The sequence below is a fragment of the Hylobates moloch genome, unplaced genomic scaffold (assembly GCF_009828535.3).
Source record: "Hylobates moloch isolate HMO894 unplaced genomic scaffold, HMol_V3 SCAFFOLD_21, whole genome shotgun sequence".
Classification (NCBI taxonomy): Eukaryota; Metazoa; Chordata; class Mammalia; order Primates; family Hylobatidae; genus Hylobates; species Hylobates moloch.
The window spans coordinates 32,548,322-32,560,058 of record NW_026652296.1 but is presented as its reverse complement, the minus strand read 5'-3'; the positions used below and the strand labels follow the sequence as shown (position 1 = coordinate 32,560,058).

At 51.2% G+C, this 11,737-nt stretch overlaps 1 protein-coding gene across 2 annotated transcripts; it reads right to left on the bottom strand.

The window, feature by feature from the left end:
- Positions 1 to 6,296: 6,296 nt before the first annotated feature.
- On the bottom strand, positions 6,297 to 11,231 carry OXT (oxytocin/neurophysin I prepropeptide). Of its 2 annotated transcripts, XM_058432858.1 has the most exons (5): positions 11,181 to 11,231; positions 10,166 to 10,269; positions 7,040 to 7,248; positions 6,536 to 6,737; positions 6,355 to 6,451 (listed from the first exon to the last, which is right to left on the bottom strand). In XM_058432858.1, exons 3-5 carry the CDS (start codon positions 7,157 to 7,159, stop codon positions 6,396 to 6,398), a joined length of 378 nt encoding a protein of 125 aa, XP_058288841.1. In that variant the 5' UTR covers positions 7,160 to 7,248; positions 10,166 to 10,269; positions 11,181 to 11,231; the 3' UTR covers positions 6,355 to 6,395. The 2 variants fall into 2 exon arrangements, with proteins under 2 accessions (XP_031998479.1, XP_058288841.1); XM_032142588.2 differs by lacking the exons at positions 10,166 to 10,269; positions 11,181 to 11,231 and having other exon boundaries at positions 6,297 to 6,451; positions 7,040 to 7,449.
- Positions 11,232 to 11,737: the final 506 nt, after the last annotated feature.

The window sequence follows — 11,737 nt, the reverse complement described above, 5'->3', positions numbered from 1 at the left end:
AATATTAGTAAATCATCTGCAGAAGACTAAATTGAAGAGTACATCATAAGCAAATAGGATTTCTTAATGAATGGAAAGATGGCTCAACAGTGGGAAATTTGTTAATATAATTCTCAAAAGAAGATAAACACTGTCATTGCTAGGAGTTCAGAGTATCCAGTTACCTAATACTCTGGCTGAGAATGCTAGCTGTTCATCAAAATCTCTTCTCCCTCCATATCGTGTATCCATTGCCACAGTTATGCTGGGTAACAAACTGCTCCCAAAATGAAGTGGCTTAAACACACCAATTATTATTTCCCATCACTCTATGGGTTGTCTGAATGGTTCTGGGGAAGCTGGCTGGATTTGGCTGGTCTTGACTGAACTTAGTCATACATCTGTTAGCAGCTGATAGCTCAGCCGAGGACTGACTCTGCTCCACGTGGTCTCTCATCCTCCTGTAGAGTAGCTAGCCTGAGCTTGTTCTTGTGGTGAGACAGAGGAGTAAAAGAACAAACAAGGTGTACAAGACTTCTTGGGGTCTAGGCTCAGCTTAGATCTGCCATTCATTACTTCTGCCATATTCCTTTGGCCACAATGTGACAAACCACCATGGAGACATTTCAAAGTAGGTGGATGAGAACTGATTCAAGGAGTAGAGAAATAGACTTCTCTTGATGGGAGAAATTGCAAAGTCATATTGTGGATGTGGCTACAGAGAGAGGTGGAGAATTGTGGCAATTTTTTTGCTATCTACCACAGCTTCTTTCATAGTCATGAAATTGTTGCTGGGCACAGTGGCTCACGCCTGTAATCCCAGCATTTTGGGAGGCCAAGGTGGGCGGATCACCTGAAGTCAGAAATTCAAGACCAGCCTGGCCAACATGGCGAAACCCTGTGTCTACTAAAAATATAAAAAAATTAGCTGGGCATGGTGTCGCGTGCCTGTAGTCCCAGCTATGTGCCTGTAGTTCCAGCTACGTGCCTGTAGTCCCAGCTACTCGCCTGTAGTCCCAGCTACTCGGGAGGCTGAGGCACCAGAATCGCTTGAACTCCAGAGGCAGAGGTTGCAGTGAGCCAAGATCGCGCCACTGCACTCCAGCCTGGGTGACAGAGTGAGACTCCGTCTCAAAAAAAAAAAAAAAAAAGGAAATCGTAGCTATATTTCCCCGCCTCCTTTGCAGTAAAGTAGGCCACATGACCATGCTTTTGTCACTAAAACCTGAGTAAAAGGAAAAGTGGCACTTGAAATCTTTTTTTTTCTTAGAGACAGAGTCTCACTCTTGTCACCCAGGCTGGAGTGTAATGGCACGATCTAGGCTCACTGCAACCTCCGCCTCCGGGCTTCCAGTGATTCTCCTGCCTCAGCCTTCCAAGTATCTGGGATTACAGGTGTAAGCCACTGCGCCTGGCTGGCACTTGAAATCTTAAGACAGTGGGTGCACCTCTTCCCTTCCACACTCTTTCTCTTTCCATCAGGTGGCATCCACAGCTCTCCAGCCTGAAGCATGCAGGCAGTGACAAGGCCTAGGGGATGACGTAACTATACGATGGAAGAAAACTGGGTCCTAAATGGCAGGGTGGAACAGAACCAGGAATGTTCGTGTCAGGCTGATAGAAAAGAGAGGGAAACAAACATCTATCTTCCTTAAGCCCACAATGTCTCTTTACCATTTGAGTGTTTTCATTACAGCAGCCTAACCTTACCTTAACTATAACCCTCAAATTCTGAAACAATTGAAAAATAAAACAAAAGAATATGGCTTACGGAGGCCAGAATACTACCTTTATTATTATTATTTTAGAGATGGGGTCTTCTTCTATTGCCCGGACTGGAATGCAGTGGTGTGATCTTGGCTCATTGCAACCTCCGCCTCCTGGGTTCAAGCAATTCAAGCAATAATCCTCCTGAGTAGCTGGGACTACAGGTGCACACCACCATGCCCGGCCAATTTTTGTATTTTTTTTAGTAGAGACAGGCTTTCGCCATGATGGCCAGGCTGGTCTTGAACTCCTGACCTTATGTGATCTATCCCCGCCTCAGCCTCCCAAAGTGCTGGGATTATAGGCATGAGCCACCTTGCCCAGCCAGCCCTCTGTGTTTTAAGGCTGCAGAAGAAAACACTGCAGGTGTTGGATCCCAGGGAAAGAATGGCCCAGTGGGTGGGTGCCTAAGGGGGTGAGGGGACCCTGAAGTCTCTCCCAAGGTGGGGAAAGCTGGGCTGACACTCCTCTGCTCTGTGTCAGAGCCACTGGGGTGGGAGGGAATGCGAGGCACTCAGAGGAAGGAGTGGGGTCCCAGTGGGAGGCCCAGACGTCCCGCAAATGTGGCAGGTGGACAGGCAGCTTGGAAAGCACAAATCCGCAGGCTCGTGCCCATAGGAGTGGAGGTCGGGGGTCCCTCAGGTGCTCCATGGGCAGATGCTCCCCTCTCCCTCTGGGTGGTTTCTGAGGGGCCACAGAACTTTGACCACTTTCCTCAAATACCCCTTTCTGTGTATCAAATTGTTCTGAACAATTTGAAAAGAAGTCCACGTTCTCCGCTTTGAGTCAATCTCCTGTTCCTTTGCATGACAAATCCCCCCCTCCTCACCCCCAGATGTAAGGTCAAAAGAGAGGCGTCCCCTCACAGCCCCAGCAGAAACCATTCCACTGTGCCGTAGGCCACTGGGGCTTTCAAAAGCCTCACTGTGGCTGGGTGCAGTGGCTCACGTCTGTAATCCCAGCACTTTGAAAGGCTGAGGTGCCAGACCATCCACTCTAGTTGGGAGTTCGAGACCAGCCTGACCAACATGGTGAAACCCCATCTTTACTAAAAATACAAAAAAATTAGCCAGTCGTGGTGGGGGGCACCTGTAATCCCAGCTACTTGGGAGGCTGAGGCAGGAGAATTGCTTGAACCTAGGAGGCAGAGATTGCAGTGAGCTGAGATTGGGCCACTGCACTCCAGCAGGGACGACAGAATGAGACTCCGTCTCAAAAACAAACAAACAAAACTAATACAATGTAAATGCCATGTCAATTGTTGTTATACTGTATTGTTGAGGGAATAATGAGAAGACAAAAATGTCTGGACATGCTCAGTACAGAGACTATTTTTTTTCATAAATTTACAATCCCAGATTGGTTGATTCCACTGGTGTACATCTCACAAACAGAAAGGGCCAACTGTTCAATTACAAACAAAAGTGAACCAATCCCATGTATACAGTTTAATGCATTTTCATAAACTGAGCACACCTGTTTCACCAGCTCCCAGGCCAAGAAACAGAATCTGGGTAGCACCCAGGAAGCCCCTGACACCCTTTCCAGCCACTGCCCACCCAAACCTCGAGGCCTATATAGCTTTTTGGCCTGTTTTGTACCACCTGTAAAGGAAATCTTACGGTGCTCTTCAGTAAATTTTTTCAGTCTTGCACCTGTGGGTTCATTCTCCCTGCCCTGCCCTGTTGCTCCTGAGTGTGGGGAAGCCACAGGAATGGCCTGTTCCTGTTTTCTTTGGAGTGAGAGCGTGGGCGTGGGCCTTCTGAAGTGCACTGCCCAGTGACACGGGCAGGGGGATGGGGGCGTGTTCTGGGGACTAGGCTTTTATCTGATTCCCAGGGTCCAGATGCAGGGATAGATGTGGGAAAGGAAAATTAATAAATTTCAAATCGCAGGACTCCAAAATCACTAAGTCAAAGGGAAAAGTCAAACTGGGAACTGAGTCAGGCAAAGCAGCCTCCTATTTTATTCCTTTATTAAGAAACTACAAAGAGCTACATACTTCCTTCACAATTTACCCACAGGGAAATTGCTTGTGAGCCTCATTTCGCCCTGGCAATGTAAATTGATAGCTTATCTTCACAGGTGCGGGACAAAGGCCAGAACTCAAAGTCATTCCTCTGCTCACCTGAGACAAATGCATACCTGATTTCTCCTTCTGCCGTATTGTTTATGTAAAAATGCAGATTCAATGAGCCAGACTGAGGCATAAGTGACTATTCTTCTACCCCACTCTCACATGTAAATTGTGTATTCAGTGAAAGGCTGAACAAAGATTCAAAAGAAGGCAACCTTTTGTCTCTTATCTACCTAAGACCTGGGACGCCCACAACCCTCCTTCGAGTCGTCCTGCCTTTCCAGAGCAAACCAATGTTCATCTCACATGTATTAATCAATGTCTCATGTCTCCCTAAAATGTATGAAACCAGGCTGGGCACGGTGGCTCATGCCTGTAATCCCAGCACTTTGGTTGGCCGAAGCGGGCGGATCATGAAGTCAGGAGTTCGAGACCAGCCTGACCAACATGGTGAAACCCTGTCTCTACTAAAAATACAAAAATTAGCTGAGCGTGGTGGTGCGCACCTGTAATCCCAGCTACTAGGAGGCTAAGGCAGGAGAATTGCTTGAACCCAGGAGGCAGAGGTTGCAGTGAGCCAAGATCATGCTATTGCACTCCAGCCTGGGCAACAGAGCCAGAGAGCGAGACTCCATCTCAAAAACAAAACAAAACAAAACAAAACAAAACAAAACAAAACAAAACAGAACAACAACAGGCCGGGCGCGGTGGCTCACGCTTGTAATCTCAGCACTTTGGGAGGCCGAGGCGGGCGGATCACGAGGTCAGGAGATCGAGACCACGGTGAAACCCCGTCTCTACTAAAAATACAAAAAATTGGCCGGGCGTGGTGGCGGGCGCCTGTAGTCCCAGCTACTTGGGGAGGCTGAGGCAGGAGAATGGCGTGAACCTGGGAGGTGGAGCTTGCAGTGAGCCGAGATTGTGCCACTGCACTCCAGCCTGGGCGACAGAGCCAGACTCCGTCTCAAAAAAAAAAAAAAAAAAAAAACAGAACAACAACAAAAAACCAGGCTTGGACACATGTCCTCAGGGGACCTCCTGAGGTGTGTCCTTAATCAGCTTTCTTTCTTTTTTTTTTTTTTGAAATGGAGTCTTGCTCTTTTGCCCAGGACGGAGTGAAGTGGCATGATATCGGTTCACTGCAACCTCTGCCCCCGCCAGGTTCAAACGATTTTTCTGCCTCAGCCTCCCAAGTAGCTGGGATTGTAGGCACCTGCCACCACCCCCGGCTAATTTTTGTATTTTCAGTAGAGTTGGGGTTTCGCCATGTTGGCCAGGCTGGTCTCGAACTCCTGACCTCAGGTCATCAACCTGCCTAGGCCTCCCAAAGTGCTAGGATTACAGGCATGAGCCACTGTGCCTGGCCCTTAATCAGCTTTCTAAATTGATTGAAACCTTGGCTGGGCACGGTGGCTCACACCTATCATCCCAGCGCTTTGGGAGACCGAGGTGGGTGGATGACCTGATGTCAGGAGTTTGAGACCAGCCTGGTCTACATGGTGAAACCCCATCTCTATTGAAAATACAAAAATTAGCAAGATGTGGTGTTGGGTGCCTGTAGTCCCAGCCACTCAGGAGGCTGAGGCAGGTGAATCGCTTGAACTCAGGAGGCAGAGGTTGCAGTGAGGTGAGATTGCATCATTGTACTCCAGCCTGGGCAACAAGAGTGAAACTCGATCTCAAAAAAAAAAAAAAAAAAAAATTAAGTTGATTGAGACCTGTCTCAGATACTTTTGCTTCACTGATAGGAGATAGAGGTTAAGAGATTCTCTTTGTTCATGTCATTTCTGTGGCCCTGGACTCTCAAGATCCCCTGTCTGCTGGTGGGGTCCCCAGCCCTGACGTGTTTTATTGCACAGGCAGGAGTAGGGCTGCCGGGTCAGACCTAGCCCTGGGGACACCAGGGACAGTCATGCTGGCATTCAAGCCCAGTCCCCACAGCTTGGGCTCCTCTTCTGAGCGTGCCAGTGGCCTCCTGGGGGCCAGCTCCTTGGAAACATGGTGGCCCTTCAGCTGCTCCCCACGGCCCCCTCCCCCCAGGCCCGCTTTGCTCCCTCAACTTCTAAGTGTGGCTCAAACCTCCTTTCAGGGGTCAGGAAGCCATTCAGTGTGCACTCACCGCTTCCTGTGGTCATCCCGCTCAGACCCTTGTCTGTATTTGCTCCCTCATCCTCGTCGTTTTCGATTTTGGAAGATCCCTTGAGGTGCAGCCTGCTGTAGGCCTCAGCCCAGGCTGGTAGCGGGAAGCTGGGGCTGTTTCCCCGTCCTCAGAGCCTTTGTGCCCCTCCCTCTTCCAGCCCCTCCAGGATGGTGGCAGCCAGAACGGCACCCGCTCTGTCCCCTCGGGCAGCCAGGATACGTCTTCCTGGGCCAGCTTTGAGCGCAACAAGCCACAGGTCCAAAGGGCGCGATCTTCCAGTCCCGCAATGCCCCCCTCCCCATTCCATTTCTGGCACTTAGACACGAGTCGAGGTAGAGGAGAAAAATCTGCTTTATTTTATTTTCACCATTTCTGGGGTGGCTATGGGGGAAGTGAGTGGCGCGCTTCGAAGGTGTTCGGAGCCATCAGGTTTCAGTGCTGGGAGAAGGTAGCTTCCATGTCGCAGGCAGGGTCGGCGTGGCAGCCGTCTGGAGGAAGAGGTGGGGTCAGGGGAATCCCGGCCGCGCCCACGCCCGCCTCCCCCTGGCCCCGGCGCGCCTCGCCCTGCTCACCGGGGCTGCAGCAGAGGCCGAAGACTGCGCAGCGGCCCCCGCTCCCGCACGCCTTCTGGCCGGACTGGCAGGGCGACGGCAGGTAGTTCTCCTCCTGGCAGCGCAGCGCCTCAGCGGTGCCCACGAAGCAGCCCAGCTCTTCCGCGCAGCAGATATTGGGCCCGAAGCAGCGGCCTTTGCCCCCGGGGCCGCAGGGGAGGCACTGCGGGGACGGGCGGGGTGAGCGGGAGCCGGGGTGGTGCGGGGGACTCACTCGGAGGACCCTGCGAGGCCGGGCGGGGTGCGCCGGGCTAGGATGCTGGGGTCCGGGGTTCGGAGTTCGGGCGGGACAGCGGGGCTGCAGGCGCGCTGGGGCGCCGTCTGGGCCTCGACCACGGTCAAGGGCGGGGCGTCAAAATCCGCTCAGCTCCTGGGGTTCTCAGGCGAGGCCGGAGCGGGGCGCGCCCCTGTGGCTGCGGGTCCCTCCCGCCCCGGAGCGCCGTGGGACCAGGGCTGGGGACTCACCTTGCGCACGTCGAGGTCCGGCGCGGCCCTCTTGCCTCCCAGGGGGCAGTTCTGGATGTAGCAGGCTGAGGTCAGCGCCAGGAGGCCGAACAGACAGCAGGCGAGGCTGGGGCCGGCCATGGTGCGGGTGCTCTGGGCCCAGGGTCCGTGACTGGTGGCGGTCTCTCCGGCCCGGCCTTTTTATGCTTGGGCATTGCGTCGGTGGAGCTCTGTTTAAGAGGTTGGTAGTATGATTGGTCACAGAAGGTCGCCGTGGGTCAGGCCGAGTGCGTACGGGCTTTCCTTTTCATTAGCAGGGCCTGGGCCGGGGTCAGGGTCACCGCGTTGGCTAATGGTCTGGGCACAGAAGGTGAGGTGCCTTGCGGAAGGGAGCAGGCCAGGGTGGCCTGGGCCACTAGGGTGGGACAGGGAGAATTTGGGGTGGGGTGTGGCCCAGCCGAGGACTTTATCCAGCCTCCCAGTACCTCGAGGAGGTGGGCTGGGGCAGGGAAGGTGGACACTGGGACCCCTCCAGGTGGGAGGAGGCTCCGGCAGGATCCGCCCACCCTCTTGGCCCACCACGCATGTGGATCCTTGTCCCCTCTTTTAGGAACATTTCCTCTTCCTAAACCCAAATTTCCTGAAAACCTCTTCACCCTCACCACACAGCAACACCCACTTCCCTGCACCTGGAACTTAGATAGGAAGAGATCACATCTGTCTCTAATCTGTAACTGATATTCCACCTTTCCTTCCACTATAAATTAGGCAACAAACCACAGCAGAATCAGCAATACCTGTGGCTTTGTCACAAATCAAAATAACAGATAACTTCCTATCACAGCTGTCACAAATGCCTCTATATACTGTTTAGATTCATTATATCTTCAAAATTATCACAGTTATTGGGCCACCACCAGATCTAGCTATCTAATGGTTAAATAAAGAAGCACATTTGCTGGGCGCGGTGGCTCACGCTTGTAATCCCAGCACTTTGGGAGGCCGAGGCGGGCGGATCACGAGGTCAGGAGATCGAGACCACGGTGAAACCCTGTCTCTACTAAAAATACAAAAAATTAGCCAGGCGTGGTGGCGGGCGCCTGTAGTCCCAGCTACTTGGAGAGGCTGAGGCAGAAGAATGGCGTGAACCCGGGAGGCGGAGCTTGCAGTGAGCCGAGATTGTGCCACTACACTCCAGCCTGGGCGACAGAGCGAGACTCCGTCTCAAAAAAAAAAAAAAAAGAAGCACGTTTATGACATCACCAAAATGTGTTTTGGCTGGGTGCCGTGGCTCACACCTGCAATCCCATTACTTTGGGAGTCTGAGGTGGGCAGATCACTTGAGGCCGGAAGTTCAAGACCAGCCTAGGCAACATAGTGAGAACCCCCAACTCTACAAAAAATACGAAAATTAGCTGGGTGTGTTGGTGTGCTGCTGTAGTCGCAGCTACTTGGGAGGCTGAGGCAGGAGTACCGCTTAAGCCTGGGAATTCAAGACTGCAGTGAGCTGTGATCATACCACTGCACTCCAGCCGGAGTGACAGAGCGAGAGCGAGACCCTGTCTCAAAAAAAAAAGTGTTTTAACATTTTGATATCTGAATATAAATATAATTTTTTTTTTCTTGAGACAGAGTCTTGCTCTGTCGCCCAGGCTGGAGTGCAATGGCGGGTGCCATCTTGGCTCACTGCAACATCCGCCTCCTGGTTTCAAGCAATTCTCCTGCCTCAGCCTCCCAAGTAGCTGGGATTGCAGACATGCATCACCACGCCTGGCTAATTTGTGTATTTTTAGTAGAGACGGGGGTTTCACCATGTTGACCAGGCTGGTCTCGAACTCCTGACCTCAGGTGATCCACCCGCCTCAGCCTCCCAAAGTGCTAGGATTACAGGCGTGAGCTGCCGCACCTGGCCCTATAATTGGTTTCTTTTGTAATTCTATTTCTCTTGTTTTCTACATTAAAATTTTTTTTGGCTGGGCGTGGTGGTTGACCAACCTGGCCAACATGGTGAAACCCCATCTCTACTAAAAATACAAAAATACAAAATACAAAAATTAGCTGGGCATGAAGCAGGCACCTGTAATCACAGCTATTCAGGAGGCTGAGGCAGGAGAATCAATTGAACCCAGGAGGCGGAGGTTGCAGTGAGCCAATATCATGCCGCTGCACTCCACCCTAGAAGACAGAGTGAGACTCCGTCTTAAAAAAATAAAATTTTTTTGCATTTTTAATATATCTCAAAAGGAAAATAATTAAAAGAAGAGATGGATTACCCCAGTGGGAGAAGTATTGGTAGATATTATGAACAAGAAAGGAAAGGAGCTGCTCAACTCTCCCTTTGTGAAAGCACCTGCCACCCAGCTGCTGGGAGTGCCCTCTGCAGGTGGCCCTCAGGGGTAGCTCCTCTAGGGCCTGCTTCAGCTGCAGAGCGCTGCCTGGCCCAGGGTCACACCCTTCCCAGGTGGCCCGCATCCAATGACTGGTCCATTTTGGCCCAAATGCAGGATAAATCTGAAGGAGCATTTTGGCTCCAGAGCTCCCTATGGGGTCAGCTATGGCTGCATAGCAGTTCTCCCTCTGCCCACTCCTATTTTTGATCCCTCCCTCCCTCCCTCCCAAAGGTGTGGGTCCCCAGGGCCTTCTGTAATAAAAACCCTCTTTGTGAAACCATCTCCGTCTGCTCCCTAGGGAACCCAACCTGTAGGGAACCCAACCTGAGGCAGAATGGAAGAAATGAGAAGCACTGTGAGAGACCAGCCTCAGTGGTGGGCCAGTCCCCGACCCCTGGGAGAGGAGAAAGGGACAGCTCCAGACTCTCCTGCCCTCTTCTTGAGGAAGGTGAAGAGGCCAATGGGGCCAAGCAGGTCACAGAGCCCATCTGACCCTAGTCACTGGCATGAGTCACTGGCATGAGCTGTCCAGCACCCAGGAGCTGGTCAGGCTGACTTGCATTACAAATCAGCAGCCAGTGCTCTCTCACCCAGATTAGCTTATTGGCATTCCGGGCCTAGAAGTCCAAGGGCCTGACCCAGCAGTGGCCCAGAGAGGTCTCTCACCTGCTCTGTGGGCACGATGACCTCACTTGAGTTAACACATGTGCATAAATTACCATAGTATTATGTCCCCCTGATGGCTGCATCCCTTCACCTGTTCAACAACCTCTCTTCTGAAGATGCTCCGGGTCCCGTTACAAATGCCTGGAAACAGCAGCGACAAAACACAAAAACCTCTGCCCTCATGGGGCTTATATTCTAGTGGAGGAAGAGAGATGTTAAACAATAAACACATTTCAGTTAGCTAGGAAACAAGTATAAACAATAAACATACTTCAGTAACAACACACATATTGCAGTAGATTAGTAAGTGCTACAGAGATAAAAGGGAGGCCTGCTGCGATTTCACCGAGGGTAGTCAGTGTAGACTTTTTTGTGAATAAGAGAAAATAAGCCATGCAGATATCCGAGGGGACATTAGTTTTCTGTTGCTGTGTAACAAATTACCACAGGCCAGGCACGGTGGCTTATGCCTGTAATCCCAGCACTTTGGGAGTCTGAAGCAAGAGGATCACTTAAGCTCAGGAATTAGAGACCAGCCGGGGCAACTTAGGGAGACCCAGACTCTATAAAATGTTTTTAAAAAATTAGCTGGGTTTGTTGGCATGCACCTGCAGTCCCAGCTACTTGGGAGGCTGAGACAGGAAGATCACTTGAGCCCAGGATTTCGAGCTGCAGTGAACTAGGATGATGCCACTGCACTCCAGCCTGGGCGACGGAGTGTGACTCTATCTCAAAACGAAAACAAAAACACAAAAGCTGGCACAAATTTGGCAGTTTAAAACAACATTTGCTTATTACATTGGGCCAGGCATGGCTTAGCTGGGTCTTTTGCCCTGGGACTACGATCAGGGTGTCAGCCAGGCTGCATTCCTTTCCAGAACCCAGGTGATTGTTAGCAGAATTCATTTCCTTGCAGCTGTCAAACTCGTGCTGGCCTGCTTCTTCAAGGTCAGGAACAGAGAGAGTCTCTGCTGCTTCAAGTCTAAGCACACAGGGAGTCCTTTTCTAAGGGGCATCTGACCTGATTAGGTCAGACCCACCCGGATCACCACCCTTTTAACTCAAATTGATTAGGTGTCTTCATTACATCTGCAAAATCCCCTCACCTTTGTCATATTTTTCTAATGTTTAGAAGAAAGTTGGCTGGGCACAGTGGCTCACGCCTGTTTTTGTTTTTGTTTTGAGACTGAATCACGCTCTGTTGTCCAGGCTGGAGTGCGGTTGGCTGGGCGCGGTGGCTCCCAGCACTTTGGGAGGCCAAGGTGGGTGGATCACTTGAGGTCAGGAGTTTGAGACCAGTCTGGCCAAAAGGGTGAAACCCTGTTATCTATTTAAAAAAATACAAACAAATTTAGCTGGGCGCAGTGGTGGAAGCCTTTAGTCCCATCTACTCGGGAGGTGGAGGAACCCAGGAGGTGGAGGTTGCAGTGAGCCGAGATCACGCCACTGCACTTCAGCCTGGGTGACAGAGTGAGACTGTCCATCTCAAAAAAAAAAAAAAAAAAAAAAAAGTTATGGGTTCTACCCACATGAAGCCAGAAAAGATTACACAAAGGTAATCATTGTGTAATCCACAGAAAGATAGCAGGGGGTGAGAATTTCAGTGATCCACTTTAGCATTCTGCCTACAATGGAGGGGTGGAAATGACAAGTGCCGAGGTCC

Excerpts from the sequence above, each read along its gene's own strand:
- OXT (XM_058432858.1), bottom strand. The coding sequence starts at position 7,159 with ATGGCCGGCCCCAGCCTCGCCTGCTGTCTGTTCGGCCTCCTGGCGCTG. Across the intron at positions 6,738-7,039 it reads CGGACCTCGACGTGCGCAAG|TGCCTCCCCTGCGGCCCCGG; the intron begins GTGAGTCCCCAG and ends CCGTCCCCGCAG. Across the intron at positions 6,452-6,535 it reads CGGCCTCTGCTGCAGCCCCG|ACGGCTGCCACGCCGACCCT; the intron begins GTGAGCAGGGCG and ends CTCTTCCTCCAG.